The sequence below is a fragment of the Diceros bicornis genome, chromosome 9 (assembly GCF_020826845.1).
Source record: "Diceros bicornis minor isolate mBicDic1 chromosome 9, mDicBic1.mat.cur, whole genome shotgun sequence".
Classification (NCBI taxonomy): domain Eukaryota; kingdom Metazoa; phylum Chordata; class Mammalia; order Perissodactyla; family Rhinocerotidae; genus Diceros; species Diceros bicornis.
The window spans coordinates 25,273,185-25,297,681 of record NC_080748.1 but is presented as its reverse complement, the minus strand read 5'-3'; the positions used below and the strand labels follow the sequence as shown (position 1 = coordinate 25,297,681).

Here is a 24,497-nt window from a genome sequence, read left to right as displayed (position 1 = left end):
GGCTCTTACACAGCAACTCAACGCTCACTTTACCTCTCCAGCATCAGACCCTTTAACGGCATAAAGAGGAACAGAAAAGTGCTGGGTTTGGAACTGTTCCTGAAAAGCAGATAATGGCATGCCCTTTCTAAAGAGTGCTCTTCTTACAAACCACGACTCCCCTGGGGCCGGGCTCCCGCGCTCGCACTTCCCGGCGCGCGCCCAGGAGCAGAGTAAGGACGGCAGGAGGGCGTGGAAAGTGCTCCAGGTAGGTGTGTGCACACAGTGCCCGGGGAAGGAAACTTACCTTCGGACTGGCCCCTTCTCTGGCAGTAATCTGTCTCTCCTGCTCAGGCATCATCTCCCGGAGAAACCAATTTCTTCTGTGATCTGGCCGAGAGCCCAAAGGTCACCTGGTTAGTGGAGGAGAAGCGCGGTGTTAAAATCCAGGGAAAAGAGGAGCGGGGTGTGGATGGCATCTTTGCTTTTCAGCTTGAACCCAAAGAGGGGTCTGAGAACCGGCTCCTGCATTTCGGACCAGGAATTGGCAGCCCTCACCCCACGGGCTAATTCAAAGTTGCGCTCCACCGCGCCCCTGGCCCTTGGGGGCGCGGAGATGAGGGGGGAGGGTGGGCCTCGCACCCTCACTCACACCCGGAGGCCGGCCCGCCGCTGCCTCAGTGTCCTTGGCTCAGCCGGGACCCTTGGCGGGGACTCGTCCTCCCTCCTGGGTCTCCGATACCTTGGACCGGTGCGCTCTGGACTCGGTCTTCAGCCTCCGGCGTGTGCCGGGCAGGAAAAGAAGGGCGGGCGAGCCGCGTAGACCCCGGCAGGAGATGCAGATCCCAGAGCTCGCCCACAGCCGGCGGGGAAGGTGCGGCGTGGCGGGAGCCGGCGTCGGGTCCGCTCTGCGCAGCTCCCTCTCCGGCTCGGCTCCTGGCTCCGGGGCGCCGCGGGTCCGAAACGCCGCACCTGGAAAATCGATCCGAGACGCGCAAGAGCTTCCCATTGGTCTCCAACGGGCAGCGGGCTCTGGACTGAGGGCTTCCAGTAGTCTAGGGGGCAGGGGCCGGAGCGCTGGCTGTCCATCACAGGCCACGCCCTCCCCGTCCCAACTCCCACTACTGTCCCGCCCACGGGGGCGGGACCCGTGAAGCCACGCCGAAAACTTGTCTGCTCCTTGGAAGATTCTATTGGCTGGAAGGCCGTGGGAAGCCACTACCAGCAACCAATTGGAACGCACAATTAGCACCACTCGCTTTCTCAGGAGCCAATAGAGAAGAGGAACAGGGAAGCGTTTCCTGAGTTCGGGGGTCGGCGGAAGATGGCGGCGGCCGAAGGGGGTTGGTGTTTGTGCGAGTTACTGAGGTGAGGAGCCGGTGGTGTGGGCTCGCAGGCGTGTTGTGAATCACGGTGGTACTTGTCCGCCCAGTGCAACTCAAGTTTTCGAGGAAGGGCGTTCCTTGCCACGAACCTAGGCTGTTTTCTCAAGGCCAGTGAGCGCTTTTCCTCTCACTTTGGGGTCTTCTAGCTAGACCAGAGCAGACTGGGTTCAGGACTCAGTTTACCCCGTTTTCTTCGTCTGCGCCACTGCTGGCGGAGGAATCGAGCTCCCCTCCCTGCTTCAGCTTGTCTTTCTCTTGTTTGGACTCCACTTAGTCTGTTATAAATTACTTATATTCATTTCTCATTTTTCTTTGTGATTGAGCCACAAATCATTTTCCAACCTATTGTGTCTTTCTTTCTGGTAAAGAAGAAACCAGATCTTCCTTCCCACGTCTTAGTTTCTCCTCTTTCACCAAAACTGTCTTGTTAACATGTCACTTAAAGGTAAAGTTTATGTTGACTCCTCTGCTTCTTGATTACTCATTGATTTTTCTTTTTTTTTTTAAAGATTTTATTTATTTATTCCCCCCCCCCAAAGCCCCAGTAGATAGTTGTATGTCATAGTTGCACATCCTTCTAGTTGCTGTATGTGGGACGAGGCCTCAGCATGGCTGGAGAAGCAGCACGTAGGCGCGTGGCCCGGGATCCGAACCCAGGCTGCCAGCAGCGGAGCGCGGGCACATAACCGCTAAGCCACGGGCCGGCTCTGATTTTTATTTCTGATTGATGTAAAAATAGTTATGTAAAATATTATTACTTCTATCTTTATTACATAAGTAATACATTGTTTCTTGTAGAAAAGTTAGAAAATAGATGAGCAAAAAAGAAAATTCGCCGGGAATGCTGCCATCTGAAGATTACGACCGTTAACATTTTGGTGAAAAACTCCCAGACTTTTTTCCTACATTTGTTGCTGTAATACTACAGTATTTTACGTGCCTTGCCCTACACGAATAAAACAGAAGACCTACACAGCTTTTTAAACACCTACATATTTTTGTTCAGGTTGAAAATTTATAATTAACACGATAGCATCCTGAATAGCAGTATATACGTATTCTCTCCAAAATTCAGATGTTGTTTCTTCATTTTTGTCCCTCCTACTTCAAATTCTATAATGATTATTTAAAACATTTTGAAAGGGAAAGTCTTTTTTCAGAGCCTTCATATTCTTCCCTGCCATTTGAAATATCCCTAACTCAGTGCTTTGCACATAATAATAGCTAAATAAATGTTTGCTGAATGAATGACTCACTGTTGATTACAGTTGTCTTTTTAAAGCCTTATATTTAAATATGGGTGAACATTATTTAATGGCACATATTTAAGTTATATATATATTTTTAATTATCTTTTGTTTTTAACTTTTTTAATTTTTTTTTTTTTAATTTTTTCCCCCAAAGCCCCAGTAGATAGTTGTATGTCATAGCTGCACATCCTTCTAGTTGCTGTATGTGGGACGCGTCCTCAGCGTGGCAGGAGAAGTGGTGCGTGGGTGCGCGCCCCGGCCGGCTGCCAGCAGCAGAGCGCAACACACTTAATCGCTAAGCCACGGGGCCGGCCCAATTTAGTTATATTTAAACAAATTCTAAAATGGGTAATTTTGATGTGCAAGTACTGTAGGATGTTTAAAAAATTTATTTATAGAACCTGTAAGTATATCTTTGAAACTAACAGACTCAAAGGACTGGTTCAACTTTAGTCATTAATATGATTTTTTTTCTGATCGTAAGTTAAATTGTTCAATTTGAAAATCCTATCACATGAATTTTCCCACTTAAATCATTTGAAGGAAGTGTCATAAAAATCTTCGGATTCTATGAGTCAGCTACGTTATAAATTAAATGGGCTTTTGACTTGTCGTGGGAAAGCTAAATGAATTCATAAATATTTTTTTTAATTCCTCAGATTTTGTTTCTAATATGCTAAATATTGGTAGGTGTAATCATTGTAAACTAGTGGTTCTCAGCAAGGGGTGATTTTGCCCCCACAGGACATTTAGCAGTGTCTGGAGATAATGTTGATTGTCATGATTGGCAGGGTGCTACCAGCATCCAGTGGTTGAGACCAAGGATGCAGCTAAACATCCTTTAATGCACAGGACACCCCCAGAACAAAGAATTATCTGGTCCAGAAGGTCAGTAGTGCTGAGGTTGGGAAACCCTGATGTAAACAAAAGCTGTATGGGGTCCTCAGTAATTTTTAAGAATATAAGGGTGTCCTGAGACCAAACCATTTTAACAAGTCAAATACCTCTTCAAGTAATGAATGGACTGGTTCACAATAGGAAATTGCACACGAGAAATTTATTTCAGAACTAAATATCAATAAGATGTTTATTTCTCTGAAAAATTTCTACTTATGGACAATGAAAACGATGTAACTACACAAATTATCCTCATATTTGCTTTGGTCGTTAAGCAGCCCAGAGTCCAATCTGCTGTTCACCTCTACGTACAAACTTAGAGCCTATGTCCCCTCATCTGCCTTCCCACCCCCCCAACACACTTTAACTCTATATTTTTCCTGGTCCTGACTTTTGATTGTTTCAGTTTTAGTATTTTATTGTTTTTATGTCTTATAAGCCCTTCAAATCCTTTATAAAGGGTAGGCAGGGTATAAAAAATATTGTTAGGTACCAACTGTATTGACCAACCCTAAGAGAAAAACATACCTTGAGAAAATATTTCAACATAATTTAAGAGACATCTGAGGAGGTAATAACATTTTGCATTCAGTCATCAAATACTTATCGGCTGCCTTCTCTGTGTCAGGTATTGTGCTGGGCATTGGGATACAGCGGTGAACCAGCCTGGGTCCTTGCCCTCGAAGAGCTTCAGTCGACTGGGCAGTAATAGAGAACCTTTTAGCAGTCAGTGTTGGGGGAAGTTTACCAATGTGCGTGAAGTAGAGCATTAGTGGATTTTTGGCAGCTCATGGTGAGGCAGATAAGGGAAGGCAGTGATTTTAGGGTCAGGTAAACACATCAAATACAGAACTCAGAATAGAACTGGAGAAATTTAAATTCCGTTCCTCTTACCACAGAAATTGTTCTACTTGAAGTGAAGTGAGAGAATACAAATGATTTACTATCTCACCAAACTTAACTAATGGAATATTGATCCTTCCACAGGACATATTTCTTTGGGTTACGTATTGTCGTTTTGAGGGCCAGACGCCATTCCTAATCATGTCTTATTTAGGTTAATAGTTAAATTTTTTTAAATCCCTTAACACATACACTGAGTTAAGAGAAAGGTGGCTCAACATTGATTTCTACTGCTGATTAAAAAGAAAAAGTAGGGCCAGCCCCGTGGCTTAGCGGTTAAGTGCGCGCGCTCCGCTACTGGCACCCGGGTTCAGATCCCAGGCACGCACCAACGCACTGCTTCTCCGGCCATGCTGAGGCCGCATCCCACATACAGCACCTAGAAGGATGTGCAACTATGACATACAACTATTTACTGGGGCTTTGGGGGAAAAAATGAGGAGTATTGGCAATAGATGTTAGCTCAGAGCCAGTCTTCCTCAGCAAAAAGAGGAGGATTAGCATGGATGTTAGCTCAGGGCTGATCTTCCTCACAAAAAAAAAAGAAAAAGTATATTAGATTGCTAGCATGCTGTGGGGATGGGAATTATAGGGGACTTGCACTTTCGTCATTGGAGATTTTGTAGCATTAGAATTTTAATAATCGAGTATTTTGTGAACAGACTCACGCTATAAAAATTTGCTACTAATATATAAATTTGATATGTAAAAGTAGACTTTAATTTGTAGTCTTATTTTTGTTTAAGGGACGTTATATCAATTTCCACCTTTCCCTTCTTGTTTCAGGTTTTTTTATTCATTATTGTTCCCTGGGCTAATTGTATGTGGAACTCTGTGTGTGTGTTTGGTCATTATCCTTTGGGGAATCAGACTGCTGCTACGGAGAAAGAAAAAGTCAGCATCAACTAGCAAAAATGGGAATAATGAAATGGTGATTGCGTTTTTTCATCCATACTGCAATGCTGGTGGAGGAGGAGAAAGAGTTTTATGGTGTGCCTTAAGGGCCCTGCAGAAAAAGTAGGTATGCATCTTTATTAGCTAATTTGCTATATTGTTACCATTTTTAAAAAATTGTTACCCAGAATTCATCTTTCTCTAGTACCTTATTCATGTCCAGGAATTTCTTTTTTAACTATTCTCCAATAAGGAAATACTTGTCTCATATGGCAACCTGCCTTACAAGATCCTATTGAATTTTAGTTGATATGATAAAGATATGGAAAGGGAAAGTATCTGCCCTTTTATAGTATAATCTAGTGGGGATAACTAGTCACCTTGGGAGAGCTTGTGGAGAAGAGATTGAATAATAAACAGAAATAAACCACGTACTGTGGAGCACTTTAAACCTGAATACTTTTAGTCAGTCGTGGAACACAGGACATAATCTCTGTCGAAAGCATCTATTTGATTCTCATTTTGATATCATTACCAGTTGGATAGTCTTAAGTAAGTTACTATGTTAGAAAGAATATGGTGGGCCGGCTCCGTGGCTTAGTGGTTAAGTGCGCGCACTCCGCTACTGGCGGCCTGGGTTCGGATCCTGGGCGCGCACCGACGCACCGCTTCTCCGGCCATGCTGAGGCCGCGTCCCACATACAGCAACTAGAAGGATGTGCAACTATGACATACAACTATCTACTGGGGCTTTGGGGGGAAAAAATAAATAAATAAAAATCTTTAAAAAAAAAAAAAAGAAAGAATATGGTATTACACATCATTTAATGTTTTAGTCTTCCTTCTCAACCTCTTTCCAAAAAATATTTGTGATTCCATTTTAGAAGGGAAAGAGCACAGTAAAATATAGGTTCCATTATTGTTGAAAACTATTTTCCTTGCGTGGTTACCCTGCTTCCTGGAACACGCCCTTCATTCAGTTCCATAGCCTTCACACGTAATTCCCTTAGCTCTACATTTCTGTATTCTTGGCCTGTCCTGGCTTCTAGCCACCACCCCTATATTTCCTCTGCCATCTTCCGTAACTGCCTAAATCTAAAGAATTTTCTTAAATCCCAGTTTAATTCCTACCTCCTTGAAGCCCTCCCTACTCTAATCCTACTCTTCCGTCCTTCTCATAACTCTGTGCATTGGCTTTGTCTCTCTAATTAGATTATCCTACTCTTAAGGGTGGTGGTCAAGTTTCGTAATGTCTGTACGCATGCTCTCCAGCAACCTCTGTTACTCTTAACTCACTTACAAGAAAAAAATCCTAATAATTAGTATGACATAGAAAATACTTTTTCATCTTGCTCTTGCCGCATTTTGTTTCTCATCCCTCCTCATTCCTTCATATGTACTTTGCTCCAACATACTGAACCAGGAGCATCATGCTCTCTAGATTCCTTGCCTTTCCATATCATGTTCCTTTTTTGTGACATAACCTTTTTCTCCTCAGTTAATTCCCACAGTCTTTCCTGACTCAAGATAAGCTACAGTACACATTTCATTCGATCTAGCAATATTTATTGGGGACCTACTATGTGTCAAGCACTGTTTTAGGAGTTGAGATTAAATGGTGAACAAGATAGATCAAGTCCGTCTCATGGACCTTAGATTTTAATTAAGAGAGAGACAAGGTAATAAGTAAAGCAGCAAAATATCAAATGGTGAGAAGTGCTAGATAAGAAATTAAAGTAGGATAGTATGAATAACTGGATACTTTAGATTGAATAATTAGGGAAAATTCCCAAGGAGATAACACTTAACTGAAATCTGAATGACAAAAGTAGCTGCTGTTTCCTGAGCTTTGACTTCATGCGGGGCATCGTTTGAAGTGTTTTACATTTGTTGGCTCACTCAATCCTTACAACAGCCTTCTCAGGTTGTTACTATTACCATCAGTTGCCAAACAGGAGGCTGAGTTACTAGATCCTGAGTTCTAAACCACATGCTTTACTGGCAGCCTTATGGAAAGAGAGTGAAAATGAGAAAAGAGAATTCACAGCAGAGGGAACAGCTACTGCCAGTCCCCTAAGACTGGAAGGAGCTGGGCTTGTTCAAAGGAAGGAAGCCAGTTTGGCTGAACCCTGGCGGGCAAGAGAGAGTGGAAGGGGAGGTGACCAACGGAGGCCAGTTACACAGAGCTTGAATGAGCAGGGGAAGGAGTTTAAATTTTATTCTAAGTGTTATAGAAAAGTTAATGAGTGTTTTAAGCAGAGGGATGCTATTCTGCTTATTTATTGCTGCATAACAAACCACCCCAAAATTTAATGGCCTAAAACAAGAATTTATTATTATTTCTCACAGCTTGGGGTTGATGGGCCCTGTTTGGAATCCTTCATACTCAAACTGTTGCGGTTAGATGGCAGCGGGGGCTGGAGTCAGCTGAAGGCTTTTTCACTTGCATCTGCTTCCTGGGCTGAGATGACTGGAACAACTCGGTGGGGGCAGGGGGTGGGGAGGGTATGGGTAGGAGGGAGTGCTGGGACTGGTCAGGCATCTCTGTCACCAGACAGCCTCTCCACTTGACTAGCTTGGGCTTGCACACAACATGGCCATCTCAGGATAGGCAGACTTCTTACATGACAGCTGTCCGCCCCCACAGTGAAGTAGAAGCTACCAGTGTCTTAGAGCCTGGGTCCAGAAACTGGCACAGTGTCACCTTTGCCATATTCTCTTGGTAAAAGCAGTCACAGAGCTACTGTTATTCCAGGGGAGGGGCCATAGATCCCACCTTCCGATGAGTAAAGTGTCAAAGCATTTGGGGCCATCTTTAAGCTACTTGAGATAATCCTTTCTACATTTGTGTGTGTGTGTGTGTGTGTGTGTGTGTGAGGAACATCAGCCCTGAGCTAACATCCATGCCGGTCCTCCTCTTTTTCCTGAGGAAGACTGGCCCTGAGCTAACATCCGTGCTGATGTTCCTCCACTTTATGTGAGATGCCACCACAGCATGGCCTGACAAGTAGTGCGTTGGCGCGCACCTGGGATCTGAACCCCGGCCACCAGCAGCAGTGCGCGCGCACTGAACCGCTGCACCACGGGGCCGGCCCCCTCCTTTTTACATTTTATAAGGGTGATTCTGGCTGCTGGGAGTGGGGCTGGGGAGGAGTTGTTAGATGCTCATCCATTAGACTTCCACAGCATCCCATGACTATCTTTATCAATATAGGTAATGCAATTCTGCAGTTATTTGTATATATTATCTGTGTTCTCCACTGGACTGAGTTCTTTGAGGATAAAGACTCTCATGCCTGAATCCCCAGAACCTAGTAGCTCATACTAGAGAACAAGTGTTTTATGACTCAAACAATAATTATAAACACAATCAGAGGGAGACCAAAGCATTATACTTTTACATATTTCCATTGTAATTATATCATATCTAACTGTGATCTAGGCACAGGATCTAGCTTTTAAAACCTTTTTGCATTTCTCAGATAAAAACACTGAGTGATGCTTTAGCATTTATGATCCTATCTAAAGATAACTTTTGTGAATTTTAATTATTATTTATGAGTAATATTTCATTACCATTTATATACTGAGAAAGTTGTCAAAATAAAAATTTTTAATATGTCTTAAAAACAAAAACGTCTCATTCATAAATCAGCAATTTTTGTTGATGTCTGCTCTGTGCAAGACTCTTAGTGGAAGAGATTGCAAAGAACTAGAAGTCTCATTTGGAGAACGAACATTTTAGTTGTAGGGCAATGGAAGACTCGGTAAAGACTAAGGTCAGTAGTCCAAATGCAATGAAGGAAAAACAGTGGAAAACTTTTTTTTTAGTCTAAAAATAAGCTTCTTAATGATTGTGAGAAAATTATCTACAACTTTTTGCTTGATTTTAACTTAAACTAATGAAATTCTTAACTATTGTATTCTATTTTAGGTATCCTGAAGCAGTTTATGTTGTTTATACTGGTGATGTTAATGTCAACGGTCAACAGATACTAGATGGTGCTTTCACAAGATTTAACATCAGATTGATTCGCCCAGTGAAGTTTGTTTTCTTAAGGAAACGCTACCTTGTGGAAGATTCACTCTATCCTCACTTCACACTGCTGGGCCAAAGTCTAGGATCCATTCTCCTTGGCTGGGAAGCTCTGATGCAGTGTGTTCCTGATGTTTACATCGATTCAATGGGATATGCTTTCACACTTCCTCTGTTTAAGTACTTAGGTGGTTGTCGAGTTGGAAGCTATGTTCATTATCCCACTATCAGCACTGACATGCTCTCTGTAGTGAAGAATCAAAATGTTGGATTTAATAATGCAGGCTTCATTACCAGGAATCCTTTTCTCAGCAAAGTAAAGCTCATCTACTACTATTTATTTGCTTTTATGTACGGACTTGTCGGTTCTTGCAGTGATGTAGTCATGGTCAATTCTTCTTGGACACTAGATCACATTCTCTCACTGTGGAAGGTTGGGAATTGCACTAGCATTGTTTATCCCCCTTGTGATGTGCAGACATTTCTGGACATTCCCTTACATGAGAAAAAGATGACCCCAGGACATTTACTCGTTTCTGTTGGCCAGTTCAGGCCTGAAAAGAATCATCCTTTGCAGATCAGAGCCTTTGCTAAATTGCTAAATAAGAAGGAGGCTGAGTCACTTCCTTCACTTAAATTAGTCCTCATTGGAGGTTGTCGTAACCAAGATGATGAACTTAGGGTAAACCAACTGAGAAGGCTTTCTGAGGATCTAGGAGTTCAGGAAGATGTGGAATTTAAAATAAACATTCCATTTGATGAATTAAAGAATTACTTATCTGAAGCAACAATTGGTCTGCATACCATGTGGAATGAGCATTTTGGGATTGGTGAGTTTGTCCTTTAAACTACTTATTTTGTGCCATGAGATATATGTTTTAGGTTGTTTTGATAAAAAATACTCTGGAAGTTTTCATCAAGTCCTAATTCTCTTCCCCAAGTCCACCAAGTGTGCTTTAGAGACCCTGTAAGACATAATAATATGTAGTCGATAATAATAGCTAATATTTATTGACCACTTACTCTGTGTGGGTCACTGTTGAGGTCTTTACAAGTATTATCTGATTTAATCCTCTCTAAAACTCTCTTTGATAGGTATTATTATTTTCATTTTGTAAGTAAACTCAGACACAGAAAGGTTTAGAATTTGCCCAAGTTCAATCACACAGTAAGAGGTGGAGCCCAGATTCCAACCCAGAGAGCCTCTGCTCTTAACTCCCACATTTTCTCTCCCTACCTAACCCCACCCACGTACTGGCACAGATTCCTGGGCCCTACCCTAATCCCATGGAAGGACCGCATCAGAATCTCTGGGTGGGGCCCGGGTAGAGGTATTTTGGTAAAGCTCCTCTGGTGATTCTCTTGTGCACCAAAAGCTGAGAACCACTATCTCTAGGTGGGCTTGTCACAGCAATTCCTTTAGTTCTTTTATTGATTCTACACTCGTCATTGAAATGGCGTCTCTTTTCTGCCAAATCCCATGATAAGTGTTCAACTTAAATCTGCTTGTCCTTTAATTTAGCCTTTCTTGTTCGTTCCAGCACAAATTGCTCTCTCTACTCTGACCTCCTGTTGTGCACACATTTGGGTATAAAATCAAGTACGGTTTTGTGTCTAATTTGGTTCAATATATATTTCTCAAGTGCCTGCTTTGTGCCTCATGCTGTAGAAAAACATAAAAGCTGTAGAAAAACATAAAAGTGAAGTTTCCTACACGAAGGCTACAGTTTCCCTTATCCTCTTTGTATCCCTCATTAGTAACACAGTACTAAGCCCAGACATTTGGCAAGACTTGTTGATCCAAACCTTCTGCACAGAGCCTGACATCCTGTGCTTCCTTCCTCGGATACTTATTGAGCATTTACTGTGCCAGGCATGGGGGTGAGTGCTGGGAGTATGACTGAATTAGGAGCTGTTCCTCCCCTCAGAGGCTTACAGCTCCAAGTGATGTAGACAAGTTGCCCAGGCGTTTACTGTACAGTGTGCCAGGTGCTGTGCTGGGAAAGTGCAGGTTGATAGGAAAGCACCTAAGAGAAACACCTAACACAGACTTGTGGGATCAGAGAACAATTGCCCAAGGAAATGAGGTGACCTGTAAGCTCTGCCTCATGCAAAAGAGGGCAGAGTATCCAGCGGAGGGAGCAGCACTGTGATGGGTGGCAGAAAAGGAGCATTGGCAGGCACATGCAAGGAACTGAGTTCAGTATGGCTGAAGCATAGGGAGGAACAGCAAGACAATGGAGAAGTGATCTGCAGCCAGATCACACGGTCATGTTAAGCCGGTGGGAAAAGCTAGAAAGATTTTGAAGTATTGGATTTGAAAGCTTTCTGTTCCCTAAAGTTCACTCTGGGTGCGATGTGGGGAGTGGATCAGTGAGGAGCAGGGAGAGCAAGACTGCAGGGAGCAGGGAGAGCAAGAAAGACTGCAGCGGCCTAGAGGAGAGGTGCTGGTGCTGAACTTGGTAGGTGAACACGCTTGAGAGAGATTCTGAAGTAGTACTGAACAGGACTCAGTGATTAATTGGATGTGTTAAATGAGGGAGAAAGAGCAGTCGGAGAGGACAGCCTAGGTTTTCAGTTTGGACAACTGTGTGAATGGTGATGGCTTTCACCTAGAGAGGGGATCCAAGAGGAGAGGCAGGTGATGAGCCAAGTTTCGAGCATGTAGAGTTTGAATTGTCTGGGGGACACGTAAGTGTGTGTGTCCAGCAGGCAGTTGTATACATGAGTCTGAAGTCTCGAGAGGGACCTGATCTGGAAATACAGAGCGAGAGTTGTCATTGTCCAGGTCGTTACAGTACCCAGGTAGTTACAGTACCCCCTGGTGAAGGATAAGACTGCCCAGGAAAGCGTGTAGAGCGAAAAGAGGCCTGTCGCACAAGATGCTGAGAACAGTAACAGTTCAGGAGTGGGCAGAAGAGGAGGAGCCAGCAAAGGAGAAGAGAAGAACTAGAGGGAGGAGGAAAACCAGCAGAGTGCGGTGTCGTGGAAACCAGGGGAAGAGAGCCTTTAGGGAAGAAGGGAAAAGGCAGCAGATTCCTGTGCTGCGCCCATGCTGGGCAAGGTGAGGAAGTCATGGTGCTTTTGATGTCTTTTTACTCCTTTTATCTTTCAAAATCCATTAATTATCTACCACCTTGCTAACATTCTCTAGTCTTCTACCTTGTTTAATTATCTCGAGTATATCTGTTTTTTATAAACTATTCTTCCATCTACTTAACTATTTTAATTAAGAACAAAGCAGAATTATTGTGAAGCTTTGAAAACTAAAGAACTTAGTTATTTTATTTTGCACCATGGAAGTTAAATGAGCAAATTTATAGACATACAGACATTTAATTAAGTTTCTCATAAGGCTCTTAAGATTTTTATTTTTATTTATTTTTTTTGAGGAAGATTAGCCCTGAGCTAACATCCATGCCCATCTTCCTCCACTCTGTGTGGGACGCCGCCACAGCATGGCTTGACAAGTGGTGCGTCCGTGCGCACCCGGGATCTGAACCTGCGAATCCCAGGCCGCCGCAGCGGAGTGTGCACACTTAACTGCTACGCCATGGGGCCAGCCCCGGCTCTTAAGATTTTTAAAGGATTCTGCTCATCCTTGTTCTTACGAACACATTCAAAAACTTAAAAGACTACGTGATTTTTATCTCTTTCTCAGGAGTTGTCGAGTGTATGGCAGCTGGCACAATTATCCTTGCACACAAATCAGGGGGCCCGAAGCTTGACATTGTCATTCCTCATGAAGGAGAGCTAACTGGATTTCTGGCTGAGAGTGAAGAAGGCTATGCTGAAACTATGGCTCATATTCTTTCCATGTCTGTGGAAAAGAGACTCCAAATCAGAAAGAACGCTCGTGCATCTGTAAGCAGATTCTCTGATCAGGAGTTTGAAGTGACATTCCTATCATCTGTGGAAAAGTTATTTAAATAATGCGATATCTGTACAAATTAAAGATATTTTATATAAAATGGTTAAACACCTTCATATGTTAATGTTTTTCTAAACTCACTCCCTATTGTAATCAAGTCAGCCTAAGCAGTGCTCTCAGCAGTATCTGTAAAGCCAAGGTATTTATTTCAATCAAGGAAGGCTACTTTTCCTGAATGGAAAAGGTAACCCTATGTAGCTTAAGTGTAAAAATTTTAGATTAATATTTGGTCTCAAATTCTGAAAATTATGGATCTGAAAGAAAAAAATGAACAATCTTAATTTTGTTAGAATCCAGATTTTTAAAATCCTATTTGTCAAATCACTTTACTTTAGAAACCAGGAGAGAGAACTTTCTTTTAGAAAAACGGAAATATTGAAAGGAAAATGGATGAGTGATAATTGATTAGTACTTTAGCATTGTTCTGACATGGAACACAAAAATTCTGGTACGTTTACATTCTAAGCAATATCGTGGATGACCTTTTTTGAATATATCTAACGATTTTCTTAGAAAAAAGAGACTTTAAGCAGGCTTAATCATGTTCTAAAGGCATACAGTCAAAAGACGGACTGACTAATTGCTGTCTGGGGGTGTGGAGGCACGTTGAGGCCAGGGTACTGCCAGCAGTCCTTTCCATAACTAGGTATCTGTGAAAATAGGTTTTTGTTTAGTGCTGTCAGAACCTCTGTACTGATACAAAGGGACACCCTCAGGATCCCTTAACACTTCCACATCTCAGAGGCTGGAAGTCAGCTTACAGTCATTCAAGAGGTCTGAGTGAAAACGTTGTGACAAGTTGTTTTTCTGATAGTGATGATGTAATATCCGGATCCATCCACACGGGTCTCTGTTATCAGCATAATGCATTGTAAGATGACAAGGTGGCATTTAGAAAAGAGCACCTGACTAGTGTTAGAATACCTGGGCCTGATCTCAGCATCATTGTTTACAAACATCGGTCCTTTTGACACTAAAGTTGGCTTCTTAATCTTTCAGAAACGCAGATTCTTCATCCATACTCTGCACATGGTAATACCTCTCCTCACTACCTTTTAGAGTTGTGATACTGCGATGGAAAGTATTTGAAAGTACTTCAAAAATTATAAAAGTTACTTTTTGTGTGTGTGTGTGTGAGGAAGATCAGCCCTGAGCTAACATCCGTGCTAATCCTCCTCTTTTTTTTTGCTGAGGAAGACCGGCTCTGAGCTAACATCTATTGCCAATCCTCCTCCTTTTTTTCCCCAAAGCCCCAGTAGATAGTTGTATGTCATAGTTGAACATCCTTCTAGTTGCTGTATGTGGGACGCGGCCTCAGCATGGCCGGAGAAGCGGTGCGTTGGTGCGCGCCTGGGATCCGAACCCGGGCCACCAGTAGCGGAGCACACGCACTTAACCAGTAAGCCACGGGGCCGGCCCTAAAAGTTACTTTAATTAAAGGTGACAATATATAGTAAATATTTTCTGTAATCCTCTCTTTATCAGTGCATTGGGACTATATAGATTCTTGGTTACTAAACCAATAGCTAGGAATCAGTATAAATTTAACAGGACTTCTATCCTGAATAACTAGCATGGAAAAGGGAAAGTAAGCATGTGCAGATATGGCAATAGAGACCTATAACTTTTGGCATTTTCTGTATACATAATTCCTTCTGGTTCAGTGAAGTGACCTCCTTCACAGTCGATACATCGTTGTGTTAGGGGCACGTAAAAGAGGTATATTTTTCCTTTCCAGTCTCCTCTCATCCATTTATCCAGCCAGCCAGCTTCATTATCTGCTCCCCACTACACTGTTGACTCGTCTGCAGGCCATCTTCTGTCATCAGATGAAAAAGCAGCAAAACAGGGTCCCAGGATGTTGTGACACACCAACGTAGTTTTGTGTTGGAGGTTACTCAATTTGGGAAAGAAAAACTGGTGGAAATTGAGGCTGGAAGGAATCCTACAGATTCTCTAGTCTAGTTTTCTTATTTTCAACTTTACAGACAAGAACAATTTAAAGAACTTAGATTCCTTCAGTATCACAAAGCTGTTTCATGACAAAATCAGGATTATAACCTGAAGGTTCTGACTCCCAGCCCCGTGCTTTTTCTTATCTTATAGTTCGTCTTTGAGATAAGATTCATACCATTGCCCACTCAGCCTACCATCTACCCAAAGAAAATCATGGGGTTAAAGATAAAAAAATTGACATAGAGAAAAAGTAGAGGATGTAGTAAAGGAAAAAATGATTCTGGAACTTCATAAAACATTTTTTAAGCTTGTTTCTTCAAAATGATTTTCATTTATCACAGATATATCATTGGAAAATATAATTCGCATATATGTTCACTTTCAACGTTCCTAATGTGGTATTATCTGTTTGGTTTTTTCCTGAATGACTGATACCATGAAAAGTGTCAAAGCAATATGTTAGCTCCTATCTGTCTGGAGAATCTCTGGGTGACAGTAGATGCCTATAAAATGTTGCTTTTGAGTGGTCCAAGCATGCTATGTTTTGAACCCACAGCAGTGGTGATTCATATTCTTACTTCCAGTTGTGCACAATAAAGTACATGTTACATGTTCTTTGTATAATAAACTATTTGTATCTAAATATGATTTAGATCTTGTAGATGTAAAATCTATTTGTATCTAAATATAATCTAAAGATGTGATTTTCATTATCTTGGATACTTTTCCCAGTGTGGTGCCTTTTATACCCCTCATGTAGTCTCCCAGTTCTGAATTATTATCTACTACTACTATTTCCAAGCTCCACATGCCAAGAAATTTTTTTTGAAGAAGAAAGAAGTTTTTTTAAAAGACAAAACTTTCTTGCCTCTGGTACCCAAGAAGAATAGGTTGTCAGGTTTAATTGACTTTTTTTAAATGAAGGTTTCAGACTAACAAAAAACTGCAGAGCTTCATACATTTTTTTTTCCCCTTTTTTTTTTTAATTTTTTTCCCCCAAAGCCCCAGTAGGTAGTTGTATGTCATAGATGCGCATCCTTCTAGTTGCTGTACGTGGGACGCGGCCTCAGCATGGCCAGAGAAGCAGTGCGTCGGTGCACGCCCGGGATCCGAACCCGGGCCGCCAGCAGCGGAGCGTGCGCACTTAACTGCTAAGCCACGGGGCCGGCCTTATACGTTTTATTTTAATAATTCTCAGGGTATTTTATGAAGTCATAGACAAAATTATGAGATAGCGGCCAGTGTGGTCATCAGTGCTTTCAGAATTGTGTTTAATTATGTAAATGTACCCTAGACTCCAAGGCTATGATATGAATAAATAAACAAATGAGAGTGTGTCTGTGCTAAATCTGTCAATGGGTATGACAAAAAAGTTGCTTTTGTTAAACCACAAAAAATTGTAGTGCTTACTAGAATAATATTCCCCTGTAATTTACCCTACCTCTTCCACTGTTCCTTGGCTAACTTTCTTCTTTCCCCACCCATCTTCAAAAAAGTGTATTCAATATAACTAAAGAAATTTCAAAATCACAGTTTTGTAAAATGGCCTTCATTATTTTTAACGTTTTTTATTTCGTTTTCTATCAGTCTTAACAAATTACCACAAACTAAGTTAAAACAACACATTTATTACGTTACAGTTCTGTAGGTCAGAAATCTAAGGTGGATTTCATTAGGCTAAAATCAAGTTGTCGGTGGGGCTGTGTTCCTTCGGTAGGCTTTGGGGGAAACATCCATTTCCTTGACTTGCCCAGCTTCTGGAGGCTGCTTGCATGCCTTGGCTTTTGGCCCCTTCCTCCATCTTCCAAGCCAGAAGCATCACACCAACTCCCCCTCACACTGCCATCTCTCTGATTCTTCTAGGGCAGCCCCGTGGCACAAGCGGTTAAGTGCGTGCGCTCCGCTTTGGTGGCCCGGGGTTCACCGGTTTGGATCCTGGGTGCACACCAACGCACTGCTTGTCGAGCCATGCTGTGGAGGCATCCCATATAAAGTGGAGGAAGATGGGCACGGATGTTAGCCCAGGGCCAGTCTTCCTCAGGAAAAAAAAAAAAAAAGAGGAAGATTGGCAGATGGTAGCACAGGGCTGATCTCCTTAGAAAAAAAAAAAAAGTTCTCATCTCTGATTCTTCTGCCTCCCTCTTCCACTTGTAAAGATTCTTATAATTACATTGGGCCTGCCTGGATAAACCAAGATACCCTCTCTATTTTAAGGTCAGTTGATTAGCAACCTTAATTCCATCTGCAATCTTAATTCCCCTTTGCCATGTAACAGTATATTCACCTCTTGGGGAGGTGGGAGCAACATTACCCTGCCTACCATATATATCATTTTAAGGATTTCTTAATGGAAATTTTAAAGTAAAAATATATTAAAGGTTAGTCCTGTTGTCTAAATCAATAGAAAAATTAATAAGTTCTTGGGATCACTAGAAAACCCTTACTATAAAAATATTTATGACTTGTACCCAAACAGATACTATAGTTGATATTCACTTACTGCTTAAGAAAAAACACAATAAACACACTTGTATATTTTGACTGGTTGTTGATGTTCCTTGGTGTTCATCAACAATACAAATTTTGTCATTAGATGGAGTAGAAATGTTCTCCAAACCTTCATTTAATCTGCATATTTCTGTGTGCTTATCCCCTCTCTTTCTCCTAACTTTCAGAGTCCTTAGAGGAACCAGAAGCCTCTTCTCTTTTTTCTTCCTCTTTGGAAATAGCGAGTTTTTCTAGGGATTCTACTACTTCATTTCTCAACTCATCTTCAGATTCTTCAAAAGTTCTGAAATAAACAGTAAAAATCAACTTGATGATATCAAAACACTGAAGAATACATAACGAAGATTAGTTTCTCTTCTCATTCCCCACCCCCACTTGAGCAATATGAAAATTACATTTTCACTTTCCAGGTAATAAATTATTTATCATATCAGTCTGATTTTTCTAAGGATGATAAATAACCAATGTTGAGAGAATCAGTATTCTGTTTAGTTGGACTTGTGTTCAACAACCCTTCGTTATATTTATTAGTACCCATCTACTCTTAAGTTTCAAAGAAGATGGATGAAAAAAAAGAAAAAATAATAAAATGGGCTACCATATATTGAGCCCTGACTGTATGCCAGTCACTGCCCTAGAGCACTTTACACACACTATATTTCATCTAATACTAACAACACTTGAGGTAGATACTATCATCAGTTTATAAAGAAGCTGGGCTCAAAGAGGTTAAAGAAACGCGCCTAAGATCCCACAGCTACTAATTAGTAGGACTAGGAATTGAACTTGTGTCTAAAACCGCAACACTGATACTTTTAGAAGGAAGAAGGCAGGAGACCAAGAAAACCATCTCAAAAACCACTGATATTTAAGTGGCAAGTGAAAGAGACTGAGGAAGAACTGGTAAGAGCCAAGAATGTTCATCATGGAAGCCAAGGAAGCAAGGAATTTCCAGAAAGAGGGAGCAGGCAAATAAGATGAGGACTGAGAAATGACAATTGGACTTGGCAATTTCAAGGTAATAGATGACCTTTGCAAGAATATTTCAGAGTCTATGTGGCAGGAGCCACCATACAGTAGATCAAGAAAGAAGTGTGAGGTAAGAAAGTGGTGACAATGAGCTTAAACTCCTCTGAGGGGAGCCCAGCTCTGAAAGGACAGCATTATCTCGAGAACTTGGGGGCAATGGTTTTTTGGTATTTTTCAAGATGGGAGAGATTTGGGCATGTTTATATGCTGAGAGAAAGTAGATAATAGAGAGACATTGAAAATAAAGGAGAAAAGCAGATTAACTGATAGGAGCTAGGTCACAGAGAAAAGGCTAGGATTTAGAGCACATCTGCAAGGATGGGCTTTAGCAGGAAGGGAGGCAGTTTTTCCTCTGAGAAGGAAGATATAGAGAGAAAAGGAGATAGGGATTCATGTGAATATAAAGAAGTTATGTAACAATCGAGATGATTTCACCTACACACCACATACTTTGTCTGTGAAGTAGGAAGATGGGTCACATTATGAGAGCCAGGTGGATAGGGGTGAGTGCCCAGGTCTGAGGATTTTGAAAGGAAGCAGATCAGGCATAGGATTCTTAGACATCACAGAAAACCTCACTAAAATCTTATTGTTAGTACCGTTGAGTCAACGACTCCTAGTGACCCTGTGTAGAGCAGGGCGGAACCCTGCCCGGTCTTGCGCCATCCTCTCACCTTCCTGGGCTTATCGGACAAGGCTCTGCTGCTATTCACAGGGATTTCATGGCCAATTTTTTTTGGAAGTGGATGGTCAGGCCCTTCTTCCTAGTCTGTCTCAGGAAGCTCTGCTGAAAACTGTCCACTATGGGTGACCCTGCTGGTATTTGAAGTCCCAGTGGCATAGCTTCCAGCATCACAACAACACACAGCCGCCACACTATGACAACTGACAGACGGGGTGTGTGGTTCCCTGACTGGAAAACAAATCCAGGCTTCGGTTGTGAGCGCACCAAATCTTAACCTCTAGACCACGAGGGCTGGCTCCACTAAAATTGGAGATCATAAATTTAGGATGGACCAGTAACTGCAGCTCCCATTTGTTAAGCTATCATTGAGGTAAGTGCTTACACAAGATCTTCCCTTTGTTTTCCTTCCTCTACAGCTTAAGCAATATGTCTATGTGTGAATTTCCTTTCATTTTCCTGCTTGATTATTATTCTGTTTCCCAGATGTGATTCATGGCTTTCAATAATCATAAAAAGTTCACAGCTATAATGGCTTTGAATATTGCTTTTCCTCTAGTCTCTTCTTCTGGAAATCCTTTTAGATATATATTGAACCTTCATGCCTCTTAACTCCTCTTTCACATTTTCCATCATTTTTTTTTCTCAGATCTATCTTCTGGTTACTAATTTCTTCATTAACTGTACCTATTCTGTTTTTTAAACTGTCGGTCAAATTTTAACTTCTATTAGCAGATTTTTTTACTTCCAGAAGTTCTCTTTGGTTAATTATCAAATCTTCCTGCTCTTTTTTGATGGATCTGCTTTTTTCTCATGTTTGAGTCCTTATTTTAATAAAATAATTTTAAATATGCAATATTATTTTACAAATATTAAATATTCATAAGATAATTATATTGCCTGAAGTTCTTTATGGTCTAATTCAGCTATTTGCTGTGTTCGCTATCTCTCATAATGGATTCTGTTTTTTAAATTTTAATGGTGAGCTATTCTTCAGTGGTACTTTAGTGAGAAAACTCGATGTAGCCTGGGTTGAAATTATGTCTCTCCAGAGTGTTATATTTACTTCTTCTAGAGCTCCCAGTGTATCATGCTCCCTTACTATTAGTCTTTTTTTCCACCCCCCCAAAGCCCCAGTAGATAGTTGTATGTCATAGTTGCACAGCCTTCTAGTTGCTGTACGTGGGACGCGGCCTCAGCATGGCCGGGGAAGCGGTGCGTCGGTGCGCGCCTGGGATCCGAACCCGGGCCGCCAGCAACGGAGCGCATGCACTTAAGCGGTAAGCCACGGGGCCGGCCCTTACTATTAGTTTTAATGTTAATTTCTCAGCATACATGTTTCTGGATCACCCAAGTATTGTAAATTAAAATTCCAAACCCAAGTGAAGGCAAATCCATGGTTATAAATTTCTCAGGAAAAATTTTTCTCCTAGGGTTGGGCAAAGACAGACAAGCCACATTACTGGAATTCTTTCAAGACCACTCTTGTACTGAGGTGTATGTAGCTCTTCAAGGATTCCAGCTAGCAAGAATGGAGGGGAACCCACTGCAGCAAACAAAAATCTATTAGATATGTAGGAGGTTCACAGAGACAGGAAGGGAAGGAAAAACATTTAAAAAAAAAAAACCCTCCAAAACAAAATGAGCCGACAAACTAAAATTCCATAATGTGAATAAATCTAATGGTAAGAAAGATGGACAAGAACAATAAAAAAGTTGGACCATCAACTAACTCCAGATGAAATTACTTCTATGGAGGATTTTTTTTCATTTTTATTTATTTATTTACTTACAAACTCTTGTGTCAAGGGCTGACTTTTTGTGTGTGTGTGTGTGAGGAAGATTAGCCCTGAGCTAACATCCGATGCCAATCCTCCTCTTTTTTTTTTTTGTTTGTTTGCTGAGGAAGATTGGCCTTGTGCTAACATCCATGCCCATCTTCCTCTACTTTATATGGGATGCCACCACAGCATGGCTTGACAAGCGATGCATCAGTGCATGCCCGGGATCCGAAACTGCGAACCCCCAGCTGCCACAGCAGAGCGCACACACCTAACCGCTGTGCCACCAGGCTGGCCCCAAGGGCTGACTTTCAATAGATCACAGCAAGGGAGGAAAATCTTGATAAAGCTCTCAAAGTAAGTATGCTCAACCCACAGGATCCATTTTTAAATGTTTTTATATTATGAGAAATAATTATGCAATAATGAAACAGGAATATATAAATATGAGAAAAAACAATTATAAATCTTAGACATTAAAAATGTAATCATTTAAATTAAAAACCTAATAGATCATACCCAGATAGGTTTGAAAAACAGAATTCAAGAATTCACCTAGAATGAAACAAAGAGCAGAATAAAAATACATCAGGGGGCCGGCCCCATGACCTAGTGGTTAAGTTTGGCATGCTCCACTTCAGTCACCCAGGTTGGTTCCCGGGCATGGACCTATACCATTCGGCGGCGGCCATGCTGTGGCGGCAACCCACATACAAAATAGAGGAAGACTGGCATAAATGTTAGCTCAGGGCAAATCTTCCTCAAGCAAAAAGAGGAAGATTGGGAGCACATGTTAGCTCAGGGCGACTCTTCCTCAGCAAAAAAAAAAAAAAAAAAAAAAACATTAGGAGTTATTGGGGACAGATTGAGAAGCTCCAAAATACATCTAATTGGAAGATCAAAATGGAGGGAATAAGAAGAGGAATATTTGGAGAAATAATACGTAAAAATTCTCCAGAACTAAAGAAAGTCATGGGTTCTCAGAAGAAAGTGAACCAAGCAGATAAAAGACAAATCCTAGACATACCACAGTGAAACATAAGAACATAAAAATAAAAAGAAAATTATGAAAGTACTATGGAGCAAGTTAGCATATCCATACAAGAAAAACAATTAGCTGATAGCAGATTTCTCATCAACAATAATAGAGACCAGGAGAAAAATGATAATCAACATAAAATTGTATGCCCAGATAAATGACTACTAAAGATTGATGGTAAAATAAAAACAATTTTGGATATGCAAACAATAAAAGTTTGTCACCCACTGACCTTTTTTTTGGGGAGGTGGGGGGGGAAGAAGATCAGCTCTGAGCTAACATCTGTTGCCAATCCTCCTCTTTTTGCTCAGGAAGACTGGCCCTGAGCTAACATCCGTGCCCATCTTCCTCTACTTTATATGGGACGCCGCCACAGCATGGCTTGACAAGCAGTGTGTTGGTGCGTGCCTGGGATCTGAACCCTGGGCTGCCGCAGCGGAGCGTGCACACTAATGGCTTTGCCACCATGCCGGCCCCCCACTGACCTATCTTAAAGAACTATTAAAGGATATACATCAACAAGAAGAAAACTGAAACCAGAGGGAAAGCAAGGGCTAGAAAAAACCATGGCCAGTTCAGAAAACGATAAACTACACTGGCAAATTGAATTAAGTTTAAGAACAACAAATATTCATTTTAAAAAAGGTAAAATTGGATGGAAGGATTTGATGTCTGAGACAATGTTCTGAACTTACAAAAAAAAATGTGTAGGGGATGTGGGTGGAGTAAAGAACAATGTTGATCATTGTTAAAGCTAGATGATGGATACATGAAGGTTCATTTTGCTATTCTCTCTACTTTTACTATATTTGAAGTTTTCCACAATAAAAAAAGTTTTTTAAAGTAAAATTATAACTCTATATAACAATATCAGGATGGAACAGTTTAGTGGTTATTTAAATTATGCTTATCATATTTGGGAGGAAAAAGGGAATACTGAGCAACTTTTGAATTTGTTAGATCAATTTGTAGGTAATGCATAAAAGTGAACTATTAAAAAAAAAACAGAAATATAATCTCTATCTTCAAAACTAGTATAGAGAAAAAAAAGTAATATAGAAAAGTCTGTCCATCTAACAAAAGGCCAGAAAAGAAAGAGGGAAAAGGAAATGAGAAATAATGGTAAACAGAAAACACAAAATCAAGCTTGAAACAGAGTAAAGCCCAAATATGTCAACAATTATATTGAATTTTATTAGATTAAACTAATTAAAAGACAGGTTATCACATGACAAGGAGCATATCAACCAGCTACATGAACTTTATAAGAAGCACATCATAAAGAAACCACATGGAAATCATGAAAATAAAAGAATAGAAGAATAGACATCATAAAAATACTAAAAAATAAAATAAAAAATTTTAAAAGTTGGAAGAGTAATACCAGCACCAGACAAAATAGTATTTAAGGCAAACAGCATTAATAGTGACAAAAGGTGACAATACATAATGTAAAAAAAAGGGACACTCTACCAAACTGATATAACAATCATAAATTAGAATATGGCTTCTATGTATTTAAAGTATATTGAAAAGGAGATAGATAAAATTATGAGGAGAAATCATCAAAACCACAAACATAGTTGAAGATTTTAATGTACCTCTATCAGGAAATGAGAAAGCAAAACAAACAAACGAACAAAGGCTATACAATACTGTAACAAAAAATATTTTAAGCTTGATGTAATAGATAATTATATCGAACATATACAACCCTAAAATAGTAAGAATATGAATTTTTCAAGGACATATGTAACAGTCATAAAATTGACACTGTACTAAATAGCAATGGGAATCCCAATAAATTTTTTTAAATCACTAAAATTCAGATGACAGTCTCTATCCAAAATGCAAATAAATTAGAAATTTTGATTTTTAAAAAAGTTACACAAAAGTACATTAGTCAGAAACTTCAAACTTGAATCATACCATCAGGAAAATGAATAGGAAAGCCAAGATGGTGATAAAATTTTGGCAAAATATATATCTGACAAAGGACTGGTAGCAAGGATATATAAATAATGATTATAACTCAAAAACTACTACACACTCAGATTGGTTAAAATTTTAAAAACTGACCATACCAAGTGTTGGTGAAGACGTAGACCAAATAGAACGCTCATACACTCTTCACGGGAATGTAAAATGGCACAACCACTTTGGAAAACTGCTTGGCAGTTTCTTAAAAAGTTAAACATTCACCTACCATACAACTTAGTCATTCCAC

The 24,497-nt window shown here is 40.8% G+C and overlaps 3 protein-coding genes across 10 annotated transcripts in view; 1 reads left to right on the top strand and 2 right to left on the bottom strand.

Annotated features, from left to right (window-relative positions):
- Positions 1-972, bottom strand: part of ATP7B (ATPase copper transporting beta) — a 98,635-nt gene extending 97,663 nt beyond the window's left edge. For 4 of the 6 annotated variants that reach the window (XM_058548074.1, XM_058548076.1, XM_058548078.1 and 1 more), the window contains exons 1-2: positions 722-972; positions 287-392 (exon numbers count right to left, since the gene is read on the bottom strand). In XM_058548074.1, the coding sequence (XP_058404057.1) occupies positions 287-340 (54 nt within the window). In that variant the 5' untranslated portion in view covers positions 341-392; positions 722-972. The other 2 variants (XM_058548075.1, XM_058548077.1) reach the window with 2 other exon arrangements.
- Positions 973-1,081: 109 nt separating this feature from the next.
- ALG11 (ALG11 alpha-1,2-mannosyltransferase) overlaps positions 1,082-24,497 on the top strand; it is a 33,811-nt gene continuing 10,395 nt past the window's right edge. The window contains exons 1-5 of one of the 3 annotated variants that reach the window (XR_009221172.1): positions 1,082-1,347; positions 5,201-5,431; positions 9,243-10,174; positions 10,886-12,408; positions 13,006-13,067. Coding sequence is in view for 2 of the 3 variants with exons in the window: in XM_058548088.1 (XP_058404071.1) it covers positions 1,304-1,347; positions 5,201-5,431; positions 9,243-10,174; positions 13,006-13,277 (1,479 nt within the window). In the remaining variant the exon portion in view is untranslated. Of the gene's footprint in view, positions 1,348-5,200; positions 5,432-9,242; positions 10,175-10,885; positions 12,409-13,005; positions 14,406-24,497 lie in introns of those variants that run through there. The other 2 variants (XM_058548088.1, XM_058548089.1) reach the window with 2 other exon arrangements.
- Positions 17,782-24,497, bottom strand: part of NEK5 (NIMA related kinase 5) — a 69,096-nt gene continuing 62,380 nt past the window's right edge. The window contains exon 23 of the mRNA XM_058548081.1: positions 17,782-18,022. Coding sequence (XP_058404064.1) covers positions 17,896-18,022 — 127 coding nt within the window. The 3' untranslated portion in view covers positions 17,782-17,895. The remainder of the gene's footprint in view (positions 18,023-24,497) is intronic.